Source organism: Mya arenaria, chromosome 11, assembly GCF_026914265.1.
Source record: "Mya arenaria isolate MELC-2E11 chromosome 11, ASM2691426v1".
NCBI lineage: Eukaryota > Metazoa > Mollusca > Bivalvia > Myida > Myidae > Mya > Mya arenaria.
The window spans coordinates 48,482,424-48,502,124 of record NC_069132.1 but is presented as its reverse complement, the minus strand read 5'-3'; the positions used below and the strand labels follow the sequence as shown (position 1 = coordinate 48,502,124).

The window sequence follows — 19,701 nt, the reverse complement described above, 5'->3', positions numbered from 1 at the left end:
CGCGACACAAGATTACATGGAAAATGTATTATATTTAAATATATAATGGGCCATAACTCTACTCTTAACGGGCATGGCTCAAAACAAAACCCCAGGTGCACAACTACAAATGATGGTCAACATATATGTAAAGTTTAACGACTGTGGCTCTTATTCTTTTGGAGTTATGCGAAACACAAGATTACCTGGAAAATGTATTATATTGAAATATATAAGGGTACATAACTCTGGTCTTAACGGGTGTGGCCCGACACAAAATCCAAGGTGCACAACTACACATGATGGTCAATATAGCTGTAAAGATTAATGACTAAGGCTCTTATACTTTTAGAGTTATACGCGGCACAAGATTACATGGAAAATGTACTATATTAAAATATATAAGGGGCCATAACTCTGGTCTTAACGGGCGAGGCCCGAAACAAAACCCCAGGCACAACTACACATCATGGTCAATATAGCTGTAAAGTTTAATGACTGTGGCTCTTATACTTTTGGAGTTATGCGTGACACAAGTTTTCGGACGGACGGACGGACGGAAACACAAGGAAGGACGGACAAGGGCAAATCTATATGCCCCCTCCTCTTTCAGAGTGGGAGCATAAAACAGGTTTGCCTGATGCGTATATATTTACGTTTTTTCTACCCGGCTACTAAACAGATTAAATTCTGAGATGAAAACTACGCTAAAACTATGAAATATCACAATTATGCAAACATTTATACATGTAAACGATTTAATTTTATCACGTTGCTTGCAACAATATCAGTTTTAGACGTTTACCATATTAGAACCGTAATAGGCCGTCCCATAACATCGGTTTTAATTTGAAAGATGATGGGCTAAGTAACAGGAGACGGTGGGATCAAATGCTTCTTGTTTACATGTACAATGCAAGGTTTAAGAATAATCGAATATCAAAGCTTCCTTGAAAAAAAAACTAAATCGGTCATTATAGCTGATCTCCGTGTCGTCAGTATGTTGCATAATAATTCTAGGTCTACATTATGGTTATTTAGAACCTTGTTTGGACATTTAATCGATTAAAATGCATAATACATTTACTAGCATGACATTGTATGATGCACGCACTTCACATGTATTTAATTTTGTTTTCCAAGGAAGGATCTATGCAACCATGTTGCCTCTGATATGGGTCACTGGTACATGTAAGCCGGTGTCTTTTGTAAAGTTAACAATAACCACGTGACCTCGCCTCTGTCTGTGGAATGGCTCTCTTTTTTGAAAGTATGCTGTCCACTATAAGTTTTATGAATGACAAGTTCGAATGCATCAAAGTAGGACACACCAGTACTTACCAGAGCCTGACTTAGCATTCTCCTCTTGTTTTTTAATACCCTTGCAAATGCCATCAGTGCAACTCTATCGCCATATGCCGGGAGGTATGATTTTAGATCTTCATCCTTAATCACGAGGATAGCTTCAAGGTCAATCTGGAACAAAAACAGTATTGTTAACAAGTGCAAATTCTGATTTTCAATGCATGATTGCACAATATTAAGTAAACTGCGATAAGACCCTGAATCATAGCGGGGATCTTTGTGACCAAACTGTTGTTTAGGTATGGATGTAAAGAAACACAATTCTCAGTTTCTTGACCGTTAACTGTCTAAGCAAAATTACCTAGAGGCCCTTTACCTCAAATTGTCACAAAGGCCATTGATTTTAGATATAAACATCTGTAAAAATATAGATTGTGTACGCTGCAGTTATAAACACACAACCTTCAAAACTTGGAACCAACCAGCCCGTGGGTTCTTAAGTCACGAAAGTGTTTGGAACAGGCCCATGATTTTGGCTTTGCCCTTTAACCTATTTACCCATTCTTAAGTCACGGTCACATTAATGTCTTACCATCACCGCTACTGAAATCAACATATTAAACATGTATTTGTACGTTTTGTCAACATAAAAAGGGCCTGCCATTCCAAATGTAGACAAACCTATTAAGCATACTGGTCTATAAATGTCCTTAGAAAAGTTATTTTATGAATAACATCTGCATTCTTACACATAAGAAGATAAATTAAAATATCGCTTTCTTTTCTAGGTGAACCCACGTGAACACTCAATGCCAATTCCCTTGAGGCAAAGGTCAAGGTCAATGACGTCCATTTGTCTGTTTATCTGAATTTTTCGCGTTTGTTAGGATCTCATTTCTAAGAATGGTTTATTTTTTCAAAAATCTTTTTTTTCAGTTTCAGTAACTGTCAAATACTTGTATGTCTCATATCATTTAATGTTTTAAAATAAAATGATGAATTACATATATATTTATCCGAATTACCATCGTAAACCGACCGTAGCTTGCCTCACGGTTCCCGGGCGAACATCGTGTGGTTCAAATGTTAGGGCATAGCAAGGTGACCTTACAGAGGTCGTATGCGACCAATCGGAGTTTGTAACTGTAAATGACCTAAGAACATCGTATAAGGAATAAACGTAAATTTCTGATTCATTACTGTACTGATAGCCAGGTACTTTGTGGCGACAGAAAGACAAATTTTTCATTCATCAAATGATACCAAGATTTTGCAGGTAAGTAATAGTTTTGTGTTAGGAATCTATTTTTAAACAATGCATGCGTCAGAATGTGAACATTGAGAGTCAGGTATCTTGTGTAGAATAAAGACAGAGGGTAAAATTAAAAAAATAAAACCTTGATATTTGTATCCTATGACCATGTGCTTGACTTGGGGTAATATTTTACTTATGAAATTGGTGTTGGTTCATTGATAAAGGCGTTAAAGGTGTACTTTTGAGGCTCATGTTTTTGACATTTCTTAAAGTGGGCGTGGCAGTCAGATATTATAAACTTAGACTGTGTAATCAAGTTTCTGTGGTCAGACCGACTAGCAATAAATTTAAAATGAAAAATATCAGAATGACGAGAAATGAATGATCAAATTAATATAAGCCTTTAAGAGTCTAATAAATTAGACTAACATGCATCCTTCCTCTGTGCTTTTATACATCAGAACTATCTATACCAAATTTAAATAATAAGATACCACAATTACTATTATATTATTAAAACAATTTATATATGCCTCGGAACAAGTTACCTTATCCGCGTCAGTGTCGAAGAGTCTACGCCTCGCCTTCGTAGAAACTCCTCGATTTGAGACCCCATCGTGTATACCGAGTATAAATTAATGGCTTATTTTATACTAAGGGAAGTAACTGTGTGTGTTCATCATCAATTTTGAACAAGGAAATGGCGTAATTTATACTATGGGAGTTAACTATTACTATAAGATGTAACGGCTGTTTTGATTGGCTCAAAATATGTACTAAAATAAAATATGTCTGCAAAACTAAAATAAATTATGTATGCAAAAACCAAAATAAAATATGTATGCAAAACTAAAATAAATTATGTATTCAAAACTAAAATAAAATATGTATGCAAAACTAAAATAAAATATGTACGAAAAACAAAAAAAAATACGTTTGAAAAACAAAAAAAAATAAGTATGAAAAACAAAAAAAATTAAAAAATTTGCAAATGTCGCTTTTATGCCACCGTACTTTTATGCCACCGTAGTTCAAACATGCATTGTCATTTATTATCTTTTACTGTCCGTAAGCTTTGTCAATATCATTTCTATATCTGATAACAGGCACATTTCTTATATTTTCTATATCTATTTACATATACATTTATAATATTTTCCATATCTATTTACATGAGTTCCCTTACGATAACAATACACAGAGACTTGAATGTATGATGCAGATCCCAACAGCTGCCCCTGGCTTACTTTTAATAGTTGCCTGTAGCCTCAGTTGGGTAAAATCAGTCTTGACCCTGAAAATAAAGAAAATACAACAATATATGGGCTGCTTAACACGTCATGGAACACAAATTTCAACTATTAAACATGATTTGCCGACGATATTTCAACTTTCTATAAAATCTAAAAATCCACTAGGGTAATATAATTGACCAATTATATTACCCTAGTAGACCAATTATATTACCCTAGTGGACCAATTATATTACCCTAGTGGATTTTTAGATTTTATAGAAAGTTGAAATATCGTCGACAAATCATGTTTAATAGTTGAATTGTGTTCCATGACGTGTTAAGCAGCCCATATATTGTTGTATTTTCTTTATTTTCAGGGTCAAGACTGATTTTACCCAACTGAGGCCACAGGCAACTATTAAAAGTAAGCAAGGGGCAGCTGTTGGGATCTGCATCATACATTCAAGTCTCTGTGTAACAATACACCTCGAAAGTTAAACAAACATAACCTATATGTGGAATGTCCCGCGGCATCCCTTTTCCCCACACGTAGGTCACCTTGTCAAGAGCTATATGCATTGCGCGTCAAACGTAAACGCATTTTGATATGCACTAGCAGATTGGGGGGGGGGGCGCACCCGGCGCCCCCGCCCTAAAATCGTCTAAGTTTACTTTTCATTTCAATAAAGGGGGGGGGGGGGGTAATAAATCACTAGTACGCCCAAAATGCACCATTTTGGACTAGAAACTGTAACAAAAAAACAGGGGGAGTACCCCCAAACCCTCTTGCCAACATTTTAATATAAATAAACTTAGGTTCTGAGAGACGGGCGCAAGTCAAAAGTCAAATACACCCAAAATTTACACCCCCTCTAACATCAAATCCTGGATCCGTCCCTGATATCAGCGATATGCGGTCTTACCTTCCCTGATATCAGCGATATGCGGTCTTACCGTCCCTGATATCAGCGATATGCGCTCTAACAATGCGACCCCTTTTTAACTTCAAATTCTGGACCCGCCCCTGATACATGTATGTTATTGTTATGTTATACTGGCTAAAGTGTCTATCTTTTCAAAGATATAACACAGACCAACCTTTCAAACTTTTCTACACGCAAAAGAAGTTGGTTACGGACACATTTTTTGATTATACGATACATGATACATACGCAGGGGCGGATCCAGGATTTTGGGTTAGGGGGGCGTAACTTTTATATAGTGCCGAATTATTACAGTAAGGGAAGGCGGGAACGTTTAAATTGCGTGCACTCTGTGTTGTGTACGAGTACATCTCAAAAGGCAATGTTGTATAAAGATACGCGAGCGAAGCGAGCGAAGAAAAAATAGGAAAATATAGTATATTTTATTGTTTCCATACCAAAGAACATGTAAGCTCCGGGAATTTTAGGGGGGGGGGGGCGCACCCGGCGCACGCCCCCCCCCCTAAAATTCCCGGAGCTTACATGTTCTTTCTGGATCCGCTAGTGCATACGTGTATTATATTGACCGATTAGTCTAAAATAATAGACGTGTTATACGGGATTCTTCCAATCCCTATCAAAAATCTAAAAAAATCCGTCAACGTACAATTATATGGACTAATTGACCGATATGAAATATTAACGAAACATCATTAGGAAAATACGGTTAAAACGTTGTCCATAAATTCAATTACTACATTTGTATTTTCGTATTTCTTATCATGATTGTCACTACGGGGTATTCTTTTTTATTTATAAACTTATTAACCAATATGCTCGCATGTAAACACACCATTGTACTTCGATTCACTGGATTCACTTTAAAACGTAATATAATACAACATGACATAATTCTCGTTTTAGTTTACGAATAGGTAGCTAGAACAAAGAACTGAAGACTGTCAAAACACTGGAGGCATTTAAACACACACACTCACACACACAGGAAAGGAGTTGAGAATATGGTATTGTAACAAAACATTTCTGATATTTTCTACATCTATTTAAAAACATATTTCTGATATTTTCTACATCTAACTACAGGCACATTTCTAATACTTTATTTACTTACAGGATCATTTATGATATGTACTATACCACAGTACTGGCACCTCTCCAGACTGATATTAACAGGTGAATTTCTGGTATTTCCATATCTCTTTACATACACATTTCGGATATTTTCTATCCCTAATTAAAGGCACATTTCAAATAATTTCACTAAATTTTTCTGATATTTTTATACATATCTGAGATATTTTTTTATCTAAGTACAGGCACATTTTTTATCTAATTACAGGCACATTTCTAAAATGTTCTTTACATATTACAGGCAATTTTTATGATGTTTTCTATATCGAATTACAGGCACATTTCTAATATATTCTCTATATATTTACATACTTATTTCTGATATTTTCTACATCTAATTACAGGCACATTTCTGATACTTTCTTTATTCATTTACAGGATCATTTATGATATGTTCCATACCTAATTACTGGCACCTCTCCAAACTGATATTTCCTAGCTGTGTGAAGTTAGCTAAACATACGACATTGGTCATTCAAACACGAAAGTCATGCTGGCACGACATTAGACATTAGACATTCAAAAACGAATTTTATATAGAATAATGACCCCTTTCTATAAAATACTGACACCCCTTATAAAATAATGACCCCCCCCCCCGGTTTTATCTATAAAATATTGACCCCCACCAAACCTATAACTAACATACTCTATATCAATTCAAGTCAATGTCGTGTTTCTATTGCTTATATTTGTTGTTGTTGAATGGGGATACATAACGGAATCATTTTGCAACTTGAAACCCCTGCAACTTTCAAGGTACACGGTTAACATACTTAGAACATAGATCACGAAACCCTTGCTGTAAAGGTGCATGACTTTTTGTTTAGAACATGTTTTAGATCCAATGTCACTCATATATACATGTACCTTCAAAATAGGCGAAACGGGTGTGGGGTAGCCCAGTGGTTTTATTACCTGTGACACTCCTCGTCGTTAGAAATTATTCAAATTTTAGTATATTGTTGAAGAGACATCCTTCTTTGGACTTGGGGTATTTGTGTCACTTTTCAGGCGTTTTTAAGTAGAAAAAGTAAACAATTATATCAATATAAGGCATAAAATATGCAAATCGGTTGTGGGGAAGTCTCATGTTTTATGACCTTTGACGCCTATGACAATAAGATGTTGTTCGAATTTAAGGGCCATAACTCCCGAACAGGTGGAGCAAATCCATTTTTTCTTTCTGCACAACTAGGCATCGGTAGTAGTAATCCCTGAAAGTTTGAATCAATTCCGTCCAATAATGAATGAAGAGTTGCGGTCACAAACAAAAATGTTGCACGTACGCACGCACGGACGCACGCACGGACGGGTGCCATTACCATATTCTCCTCCGATGCCTATCGGTGGGGATAATTATGTTGTAAGTGTACCATAGATGGGTTAGGGTTTGGGTTAGGGGGTCGTTATTCTATGGGGGGGGGGGGTCACAATTCTATGCGAGGGTCATTTTTCTACGAGTGTGGGAGTCATAATATTATGACCCCCCGAGTCACTATTCTATATAAAATAATGACCGGGGGGTCATTATTCTATGGGGGTCAGTTTACAACGTTACACCGGCACGACATTGGACCTTGGACATTCAAAAACGAATGTTGTGCTGAGACGACATTGGACATTCAAATTAATGTATGACATGGTTTATGAATGAATGTTTTCTCCCTACTTTCAATTCATTTGATATATATTATGTCACAAATACAGAGAAAGATTCAAATGAATATCTGGCATACTTTTTGAATGTCCAATGTTCAATGACGTGCGTTTGTTTTTTTTCTATCCCTATTTAAAGGCACATTTCTAATAATTTCACTGTATTTTTCTGATATTTTCATACTTTCTAAGATATTTTTTCTTATTAAAGGCACATTTCTAAAATGTTCTTTACTTATTACAGGCATTTTGTCTGGTGTTTTCTATATCGAATTACAGGCACATTTCTAATATATTCTCTATATATTTACAAACGCATTTCTGATATTTCTATATCTAATGACATGCACATTTTTTATATTTTATATTTAGAATTTCAGGCACATTTCCAGACTAATGTTTTCTATACTTATAAAAGTTCACATTTCTGATATTTTCATATCTTATTACAGGAACATTTCTTATATTTTCTCTATATATGTACATATTTATGTATTTATTTAAAACAGTTTGCTCTTTTTATACCATCCCTGTCCGATACTGCCACCTATGGGGATTTATTGAACATACACATGCACATATACTGAATCGAAAAGTCAAAGAATATATACATGGATAAAATATTTTAAGGCGAATGACCAGTCACAAACTGCAGACGTTTCTGAAAAGGATTTGCGAGGTAAAACCCATTTGTATGACCTAATACGTGTTGTTGTTTTTTACCTTCTATACGACATTTTGCTCGTTTAACCAGTTACTGTAAATTAAAAACAAGCGTTCTTGGTTTATAAATAAAGATTGCTTAATATGTCAGTGCACAGTTGAATTTATTTCCGATAAAGAATAAGATGTGTCAATAATGCCGTTCATATTCGTAGTCTTAGGCAAGCTGGTCATAAATACTGTTTCTGTCATAGCATAAAAATACTAGTAGCATTTTTTTTGACAGACGTTAAGTCTGTGTTTGGATAATTGGGACATGTTAGTTAGAATACCCTTCTGTTTAAAACATTTATTGAAATGTAAAATAAATTGAGTAGACAACACAAACTCTTCAAAGGTTTTCAGACCATTTTAGATAGATTTGTTATCTTTTTTCGGTTATTATAAACATAAACACTTTCCAGGGATTAACAATTTAGTCAAAAGCTTTATAAATTGGTCCGTATTTATATTAAACATGTATACATAACGAATGCCAAGAAACAGAGCACTCTAAATGTCGACTTTTAGACATTCTAGAGTTCTGGGAATTATTTTTGGAAAACATTTTACATTCTACTAACGAAACTCTTTCAAATAATACCAAAATGTTACATAGTACCTGTACATACAAGTTCTCAGCAAGTCTGTAACTCGTTCGCACTCACAGAGTACAAGGAGGCGTTTGCGCTGTTTGACCGGGACAGCAGCGGCATGATCTCTATAGACAAGCTGGGACTAGTCATGAGATCCATCGGACAGAACCCCACAGACCGGGAGCTTAGAGACATGATCAACGAGGTGGACGCTGACGGTATGTATGTATTTCTTTAGACCTAGCGGGCAAGGATAACCCGTGAAAGTGCAAGCACTTATTTCCAACGGGGTCCTTTGTTTTTGCTGAAGGGACAGCACGCTAAAGAGACAGTGGTGGGATACAAGGAAGTCCGGGTGCGATACTCTAGCTCTTTTTCGATGAGACCCCTTGGTTCTTTTACGTGCTCCGTGTAAAGCACCGATACACGGGGTACAAATTTCCTGGGTTAAACCAGTACTGAGTACACCACTTTTCCAACCACTACCCTTTAAATGCCGAGCGCCAGGCAAGGGAGCTACTTGTACCAACTTTTAACGTATTTTGGTATGACGCGGCCAGGGATCGAACCCACGACCTCCCGCTCCATAGGCGGACGCTTAACCACTAGGCCACGGAGACGGTAAGTCATGTGGTGTAACTTTGTGTCATGTGTGCCACGTGGTGCTACACATTTTTATGTGCCACACAGTGTTATACTGTATCATGTGGTTTCACAGTTGTGTATAAATTGGTGGTATACCCTATCACCTGGTGTTCTACCGTGTCATGTTATTTTATACCGCACTGGCCTCATTTTCACCACCTAGACGATTGATGCCTCCATTCCTTGCAATTATAATCAAAGCGCGATGCGCTGAAAGACTATCTGCAGGCAAATATGTGAGACTTGCAAATTTTATTTGAACATGGGAAGGGGTGAAGGGCACATAGATAAAAGGGAAAACTGTGCCGAGGGTCAAGAGAGCTTGTGCCCAGATTGGGCGAGGAAACAAACATATCTATAATTAGTGTATGGCGTCTGGTGTCATTTTGTATATGTAAACGTCACATGTTCACTTGTTAAAATCGTAACCCCCCCATCCCCATGTATTTCATGTTACAATGCATGCCCCTTTCAATCGTTTCTAAAGGTTTTTCGTTGCTTTGATTAGATACAATACGATAGGAAAGTATAATACATCATATATACCATTTCCTTTTATGAGCATACACGTTTTATTTAAGGAAAATCATTTGTTTAAAACCAACTTCAGCAATAATTTCCTTCAAAATGCACAGCTTATCACTTCAGTCGAGGTATCCCCCATCCCCATGTATTTGAAGTTACAATGCATGATGTACGTGAAGTTGGCGGCCAAGCGGCGTGAAGTTAGCGGCCTAGCGGCGTGAAGTTAGCGGCCTAGCGGCCTAATATGGTATCTTATTTCAAAGTACGAATACATGCCTTTTCTGGAAATATAGCCGAACAAGCAAAAACTCATACTCGGACCGCAATACAACTAATCTATTTTATGGTTTCGACGTCATTCTGCTAAACATAGAGCGCATCGAGACAAAAAAAAATGGGTTAAAACGACATGAATAAAAGTAGTTCTTTGGAGTTTGCGGTCTTAAGACTACCTGCGCGCATGCATTATTTGTGATTTCTAGCATTAAAATTGTCAGAATCGCATGAAAATTTATAAATCATGTAAAGTATTCTCACATTGGTCACACTTTTTGAACTTTGTGCTGTCTTCTTTTTGTTTGTCTCAAATTAATACAGCATTGGCTTCACTTGTTGTTTATGAAAGGGACTGTACACCAGATTGGCACCAAAAAAGTTTGTTTTTTTCCTGTAACGAATCTAAGGACACTTTTTTGATAAAATATTTTATTCTTTGATATCATTATTCTAAATAAAATGGCCATGCCCCCCCCCCCGGTCCCGGAATACGGAATAGCGGGGATTTTTACTTTCGGTCCAGCCAACCCCGGCTAAAATCCCCGACCTGCGGAGATAATCTGATGGTAAAGTCCCCACCAAATGCCCCCGCACCCAAGGGACATTAGGTTAATTTAGGCCCATTTCGCCGGCTATCCCCGGTATACCCCCGGATGTGGGGGCCGTGGTTACAATTGACTGGTGCATAGTGATCCACTCTCATGCCAAGATGATTTCTGGTATGACATCGCGAGGTTAGTTATTCTTAAGAATAAAAAAGCCTGGACATTATTTGAGGAAGACTGTTGTGCGGTTAAATCTTCATTACTTCACTATTCCACAACATTGGGTGATAAGGGAACTTTATTGAATATTTTGATTTTAATTTTGTTCCCTAAACGCCACAAGTCAACTGATTAATTAATACAAATTCAATTATATCTCCACAATATTCGGCACTGCATTGTTAAATAAAACTCAAAAGTTACACTTGTAAATTATTTAACCAAATACCTTTCCCTCAAATATTTCACAAATTTATATTGATCTATCAACAACAATGCATCACCATACTGTATCTCTGACTGATTTTTGGTTTTTATTCTTGGCTAGAAAACAAAAAGTGAGCACAAAGCGTCTTCAGAAAAAGAACTTGTAACGTATGCACCAGTCAATTGTAACCACGCCCCCCTCCCACCGCCAGGGAATAGCAGGTACTTTGACTTTCGGTCCAGCCAATCCCCGGTAAAATCCCTGCCCTGCGGGAACGAACTGGAGGTAAAATCCCGTCAATAACCCCGCACCCCGGGGATCTAAGGTAAGAGCAATTTCCTGATATATTTTGCGGGAAGACAAAACCACCGCAATCACCCGGCATTGCGAGGACACTAGTTCTGGCCTCCATAACTTTAATGTTGATATCATTTTTTTTATGTTTACAACACGTCGAAAACTCTACGCATATGTACCAGAGAGCGACTGAGATTCAGCAAGGGCTTATCAGATAGTAAATCACTTATAACTGTTAATCTCCCATTAACTTCAGCTGAAAGCCTAGCCATCACTAATTGGCCCACTTTGATTTAATCTGGGGCTGTGAAGTTGATTTATTAAGGGTCAAGCTAATTCTTTAGATGCAGTTCCTCATAATATATTATTTATTTTATAAATACATTTCTTAACTAGAAAGAAGTAGGTTCAGTTATTAATGAAAAAGTTTTGATTGTATCACATGCAAATCTGTCTCAATATTTAACAAATGGCAATAAGGTCCAGTGCTTTACTATTAACTTCAATTTAAACGTGGATTTATTGTGAAGACAACATTCCTCATAGTAACATACAATTATTTGAAGACCAAAAAGAAAACTATTGTATTCATTCCGTAACTTACTATTACAAAAAAACAAACATTTTAGACATGTAAGAGTAATTCATGATTTGAATCAGGTCTAAGTTTGAAGGGGTTTAGTTAAAAAAAAACTTTGTATCGAAAAGAAAATATCACGGAAACATGCAAATTATGTCGAAAAAAAGAACAGGGACCGACTTCGGATTTTTTTATTAACTATGGATATCGTTTTTATAAACAAATACCAACATTCTATACAAAGGATAACAATACTTTTTTTAAACCAATTTCCTGGTTGTTTTCTACTTCTCAGACCGCACGCTTTATTCGCTTTACGTATGAATTCACAAGACATTCCGAATGCGCGAAGGGCACCGCGGTTAGCTGATACTGGTTTCTTTTTGGATAAAAGAGAAAGAGGGTACCAGTCTATCAATACAGAGCATTGAACGGAAAAAAATCGATGCCTACTTTTCCATATGTTCATTATCTTATTGCATATAATCTAACCTTATTCAAGAACATTCATGTAGTTAGCCCGATTAACTAACTCGCTACGTATGAATTTCTTGTGCTTCATTAAAAGAACATTAAGTTAGCTTGAATTGTTAGGAGAACTATTTTTATTGGATGTTTCATTGTAATCAGTTCTGGTACTACTTTGATTATTCAAATTCGCTAACGGCAATCCAATCAAAATACAGCGTATGAATACATTACGTCAGTGAACCCCCAGATTCGTATTGAGAATGCAGATGATATCAAAGCGTAAAACATTCCATTAAATATGATATCAAAGCGTAACACATTCCATTAAATAATTGTCCTGAGATTCGTTACAGAAAAAACTTTTTTGGTGCCAATCTGGTGTACAGTCCCTTTAAGGTATTACCGTAAAGTAAACCATGAAACTGTTGACTGCGACCAGTTCGACTATTTCTGTTTCCGGAACGGTCGACGTTTTATTCTATACACTCTCATGTACTCAGCCGATTTAACTCCAAATTTCGCTGTCTGCATTCAGAAAACAATAGCAATACTTTTATTGTCCAAAACAAAGCATCGGGTGGGGTTTGTACGCAAGAGAACGGTATTAAATAGTTGTTTTGAAGCAAAAAATGCATTGAGTGAGTCGGGAAGCCTAGTAAGGACGTGCATTGTTTTCACGAGATATTTTAATACAGACATTATTTTGATCTAAAACAAGCGTCTTCGTAAACTAGCAATTACTCTTCATTCGGTGCACAAGGTCGTTTCTTAAAATTATCGTTGAAACGTATCGAAAACAGTGGCAATACTCACCGAATCGAGGACGTTTTCCACTCAAAACAATGAACCGGGAAGCATGGACGCATCTGACATTACTGCCCTTGATTATGATGGTTTCATACAAAATGTTTCCAAATATTATAGACAAAACTTATGTTTTCTTAAATATATACTTAAAATCATATGCTGGCAGTTATCAATTATTGTGTAGTGGGTGTGTAAGCTTATTTATACTCGCACTCGGACCTTGCCCATTCGGCGAGTGCCCCGTTAAGATTGTTAGTCATTTTAGGTTTTTGGAGCATAGTGCACAGACAGAATGTAACCCTGGTTAGAGCTACCCTGGTTCTTTAACTTGCACCAGCACTATCACACGGGACCCCCAAGACGATAAGTATCTTTAGTGATGCGACGGGGGATCGAACCTGCGACCCCTGGATTGATAGTCAAGTGTGTTACCACAAGACCATGGATCCGCCACAAATTGTGTAGTAAGATAATTATCCAATTTAAAAGTCCCTATAAAATATTTGTCGGGTAGATTTGGTTTGTCACATACGTGACAAATTGGTGTCACACACGGGACAACAATGAATAGGTATAATGTGCTGAATATATATGATTCGTGATAATCTCGTTTGCTTAGATTGATATATTAGTTTTTGTCGTTAAAGCATATCTTATGTTGATTTCTGATCACAGTTTTATTCTTTTACTAATAAAGTTTACAAAGGATTTCTGTGAAAATAAAGTTAATTTTAAAAATCTACTTTTTGTCGTTATTTTTAACAAAATGATTGGCACTACCAGAGTAAAAGACCATTTTCATGAAGAGCTAATTTATGATTGTTTAAACAATTAACATTTCATTCAGTCTGGTCTGTAATGATTAACTGTTTAATAGCACTGTAGACAGGAACTATTATCGTTTTAACGCAAACAAATAATAAATCTCATACAAGTCATTTCAAGTCCATGATACTAAAAAACACTGACATCCAGCTGGTAAAAACATTGATTTTTATACTTAAGACAAACGACAACAAGAAAACGTATAACAACAACAAATGTATAACATGCAAAATCCCGATTTTTTAACTCAATTCTCTAGGTTGTCGGAGAATAAGCCCTGTGTTGTTTGGTGTTATACAATGGCATATGGTGTTATAAAATGTTATGTGGTGTAAACCAGTGTTTTCTATTGGAACGATATGATCGTTGAAGAGGAGCAGGACTTTTCAACCCCAAGACTTTACAACCCCTTCTCAAAACGAAGACTTTTCAACCCCTATTTTAAAGACTTTTCAACCCCTACCAGTTTGGACTTTCCAACCTCTAAATCAAAGACTTTTCAACCCCTAGTTGAAATATTTTGATAGCCATATTGAAGACTTTTCAACCCCTATATCAAAGACTTTTCAACCCCTATTATTTTTGTCAGCCAGGTGTTGTCTTTTTTCATTGTTTTTTTTGCAAGAAACTTAATCAATTGTTATTGAAATACAATTAAAGTTAAAGATTTGTTTGTCTTATTTGTTACACTTTTCTCCAAAATATTGGATGAAATTTACAAAGGCTTTGTCATGATTTACTAAGCACTTGATGGTTGTGTTTTTCAATATCATATTCAGAATATTAATAATGGTACAGTAAAGTAAGATTTTGATGCCTGGTTACCCCGAACAATTGCTGAAGGATATTACATATTTCAGCGAATTCACATATATTATGTACAAAGTTATGACCATACTTTTGTTCTTTAAATAACAAATTTTAATAATTGCAAAAGAAAATGAATGCAAAGAAGGTTTTACGGAACATTCTCCTTTCGCCAATTTTACATTCGCCAATAAAAACCTCAACTTGAACATTTATAAAACTTTCATTGCTTTTAAAAAAGATCAACAGTGGAAACATTTTTGTAGAACCATATTACTATTTCAGTACAGTTTGATTTTATATCTTGATAATGTATTATCTAAAAATTCTGAGATTTGGGGGTATAAATAAATGAAATATAGTTTTTGTTTGGTTTTATATCCGGAAAATCATACACAAAATTGATCAAGCCACTCATAGTTTGGAATGATGGCCACAGGGTATTACAACCTTAATTAACTGTCACTTAAGTTACTAGAACCTCAATAAAAGGTGTTATGAAGCCCCTTAATACCTTATGAATTTATGACCATGTTACACATGTTGCCCATTAATGAATGTACGACCCTCATTCCATTCTTTAATTGCATATATGAAAAGACAATACAATGCCTATAGCATTATTTTTACATATATACCACTCGCCTCTAAATGAAAGAGTGTGTACAAATTGCGATAAATTAGGCGATGAATTTCATTATCTATTCAAATGTTATATTTTTGATAAAGAACGAAAGAAATATTTGAAACCTTACTTTTACAGACACCCGAATACTTTCAAACTAGAAAAACTTATAAATACCCGGAATAAAATACAGATGTCAGGGGCGTAGCTTGACGAAAGTATATGTGTAGGCCACTTTCTGAGGAGGGGGGGTCACGGGATTTCGTTTTAGCTAGGTGGTCTTGGGTGCGTTTTAGCGTATATTTCCTTGTTGTAAAAACATTAATGAGAGTTACGATATCAGTTTGCAGTGCCGTAGCCAGACCTAAAAAAATACCGAGGCAGAACGGTCCATGAGGGTTCAGGGGCATGCCCCCCCCCTTCGGAATATCATTTTTTTGCAAAAAGCGATTTCCTGCATTCAGAAGTATCTTTGGTCGATGGTTTGTGTACATTGAGGCAAATGAAGTAAGTCGAAAAGAGCTATAGAAATTCTTATATGCCAACAAAACACTGAGGCAGCTGCCTTGGTGTGCCTCAGTGTAGCTACGGCACTGGTATGTTTTACCTTAAATAAATGTTTTATGTAATGAACAGCGTCAAAGCGCAGACTACTGGTATGCAAATTTCGACAAATTATATACGTAACATTAATGTCGTATGAATGTGTATTTTAGTGAAAATGAAAACGATAGATTTGAAATACCTTGTTTCCGATATATTAATTAAGTTTTTATTGCAGATTTGGCTTTTTTTTTCTGAAAATTGTGTAGGCCGCGGCCTAAACGGCCTATAGGAAGCTACGCCCCTGGATGTGTAACCTAATACTGTTTAATAAAGCAATTGTATTTAAATCATAATAGTTGTAGGACATGCCTGTTGACATATACAGAATTTGATCCATTTTGTTTCTAATTGCTACGATATTTTATTGACTCCATTTATTTATTTACAATAATTTAACCAAATTGACTACACTGGTAACTTTGTATTTCTTAAACATCGTCTGCTAAATCTAGATATTTTGAAATATTATGAAGAATTTTATTTAAAGTTCAACTTATTTTATTGTATTTTTTATTGATGACAAAATGTTTTAAAAAAGTACTTTAAAAACTAAAAGAAAAACAAATGTTGTTTCAATTAATTTAGGGAGCAGTACCATGCACATGATATATTGTGTGAGAATTGCCTTAGTGAGATAGGGAAGATTTATGGCTAAGTGACTAAATAGCTAAATGGACAGTCGAGCATTTTTTTTTATTCCAATGTAAATATTTAATGAATTATTGTATTATCATGTGTTTCAAGTATGTATATTTTGTATGTATTACATTTTTTTTCTGTCTGTTATATTTTTAGTCTTAATATATTCTTGATTTTTATAAGAAAATTCAAAATAAATTGTTTACTGTTGTAGTTATTTTCTTAAAAAGGTGAGAAATTAAGGGGTTGTAAGTCTTCGTTTATTAGGGGTTGAAAAGACTTTGTTTTAGGTGGGGTTGAAAAGTCTTAGCACTTTTAGGGGTTGAAGTGACAAAGGTCTTTGATTTCACAAATGACAAAGGGGTTGAAAAGTTGAAGTATCCAAGCAGTCAGAGACAATTTATCAAACGATTTGAATGACTGACAAGCAGCGTCTTACTCTTTCGTAGACGTATTTTATAACCATAAACATTCTACCGTTGACCTTGTGGTTTATTAACGATTTAATTTTGAATCTACCCGGGAAAACTAATATTTGATAAGTGTATCCAGAATTCCATTACCGGTATTTTAATTGATTATAATCATTTTGCACCAGTTCCAGTTCTGAAAATTGTATGAGTTGTAGGCAATGGTTTGATAGACTTTGACGAGTTTATGGAGATGATGGCCAGGAAGCATTACGCAGACCCGGATGCGGAACTCCTCGAGGCTTTCAAGGTACAACATCCAGGGCCCACGTTTACAAACGGTATATACGGTCTCAAGCATGAGTCCATATTCCGACTCAGGAAAACATTTATTTGTTTAAGTACAAAACCATATCTTACGTTACATTCTTTTGTCATATGAGTAAGTGATATCAAATCACGAATCTTGTCCCAAACATGATACTGTAACCATTGGCAAAACAAGTAAATATGTTGGAGCAATTGTCTCAAAAGGTCAAGGAAGGGTTTGGGCTAAATAAAAATATATGTGGAAACATATGTTCACCGCGAGCAGATGTCAACAATCGTTTGTTTTGTTGATGTTGTGTTGTTCTTTTCGGAAAAAGCATGACCGATTTAATATTCAATTCATAGCTAGGGGTTTTCGTGTCCTGGCCGTAACTTTGTTCATGCATGGTGAAATTTTAAAAGCCTAGGCTAGCACATAAGGCACATAAAGAAGACATGTCGCGTGCAAGGTCCATGTCCCTATTCCAATTGTCATGGTCACACTTACATGTAGATGTAAATCATTATAGAATGCTGCATACATGTATATGCAAATATAGAGTAGGCGGTCATACATGTATGTATTGATTGGCCGTACGATCATTTTTGAGACTGAACCCACTGAAAACTACTGTCAGACCTGTCAATGTGCCGTACGATCCTTATGATAAATGTGTCTCTGTCCACAGGTATTTGACAAAGATGGAGATGGTTATATCAGTGCAGAGGAGCTGCGGGCGGTGATGGCAAGCCTTGGTGAGACGTTGACAGAAAAGGAGGTTAACGACATGCTTCGAGAGGCTGATATGAATGGGGATGGCAAAATTGACTACGATGGTAAGTCAAAAAGAAGTGTGAGTTGTCGTGATTATGGGGGGGGGGGGAGAGTAGGCAGCACCTAGCTTTAAAGAGGAGGGGGATGTACATGTAGGTCGTAGGCAGAGGATACTAGTCTTGGGTCAGGGCTTTGGGCACATAGACTTCGACATTAAGGAGATTTATATCCATATACTGACTGTATTTTCAGGTATCTTTCATAATAAAATTAGCACAACATTCAATAACTTAATTGAACACTGTTCAAACTTCTTTTATGTTTGGGAATAACGTCTTTTTTCAGAGTTTGTACAAATTCTGACCTAGAAGTACTCACGCCAAAGGGGAAACTAAAGCCGTTGATGGACATTAACCTTCTGCGCCACGTTATGTTACAAAAAGTATTACCACTGTGTATCGCTTGTCCATGTGTTCGAACATTCGATGTATAGTAGTCGATTCATTACTTTACATGCATTAAGTGATTTTTAAATTATAAAATAACAATGTTGAGATGTTTGTAACTGAGTGCCATGTTATAACGAATATTTGGACAATTGAATAAAATATGCATGGACCAAAATGCCAGTTGATTTGTCATTTCACATTGGGTGCCTAGGAGGCAGTTTTAAGATTTTGATCAATGTTCATTCAAAGATTGAGGATAGTTTAAAAAGGTTTAATATAGAGATGTACAGGGTCAGTCTCTTCATGCCATACCATTCTGGTAAGAATGAAGAGGGCCAGGCATTCTCGAGTTATCAATCAGAAGGTTTTGCATTTAATGTCACTTAGACCTTAACTTTTGACATTATGACCTCAAAATCAACATGGGGTCACCTTAATGTCACGCTCAACCTCCATATCAAGTTCGAGATCCATCGGTGCAGACATTGTCAAGTTATCACTCGGACAAGATTTTCTCATTCAAAGTCATTGTGACCTTGACCATTGGACCTGATGATCCCAAAATCAATAGGGGTCATCTACTGGTTACTTCCAACATCCATGTCAAGTTTGAGGATCATAGGTCTAGGCATTGTCAAGTTATCACTCAGACAAGCTTTTCGCAATCAAGGTCACTGTGACCTTGACCTTTGACATGATGACCTCAAATTCAATAGGGATCTTCTACTGGTCACACCCATAACCTTCATGTCAAGTTTAGTTTATACTAATTTCTTTTTAGCTGGATTGTGACGAAATCTGTAGCTTATAGAATCACTCTTGAGTCCGTTTCCTGGGTAGAAACCAGTACTGGTTTCCATTTTGAGAGGGATTGAAC

The 19,701-nt window shown here is 36.1% G+C and overlaps 1 protein-coding gene across 1 annotated transcript; it reads left to right on the top strand.

The window, feature by feature from the left end:
• Nucleotides 1-5,583: 5,583 nt before the first annotated feature.
• On the top strand, nucleotides 5,584-18,988 carry LOC128209217 (neo-calmodulin-like). The gene is made up of 6 exons (XM_052913157.1): nucleotides 5,584-5,722; nucleotides 8,139-8,187; nucleotides 8,881-9,024; nucleotides 17,510-17,601; nucleotides 18,290-18,437; nucleotides 18,721-18,988. Exons 1-6 carry the CDS (start codon nucleotides 5,720-5,722, stop codon nucleotides 18,741-18,743), a joined length of 459 nt encoding a protein of 152 aa, XP_052769117.1. The 5' UTR covers nucleotides 5,584-5,719; the 3' UTR covers nucleotides 18,744-18,988.
• Nucleotides 18,989-19,701: the final 713 nt, after the last annotated feature.

Bases quoted from the DNA above. Each gene is read 5' to 3' on its own strand.
- LOC128209217 (XM_052913157.1), top strand. The intron at 8,188-8,880 runs GTAAAACCCATT...TCGCACTCACAG, and splicing joins TTCTGAAAAGGATTTGCGAG to AGTACAAGGAGGCGTTTGCG. The intron at 18,438-18,720 runs GTAAGTCAAAAA...GTCTTTTTTCAG, and splicing joins TGGCAAAATTGACTACGATG to AGTTTGTACAAATTCTGACC.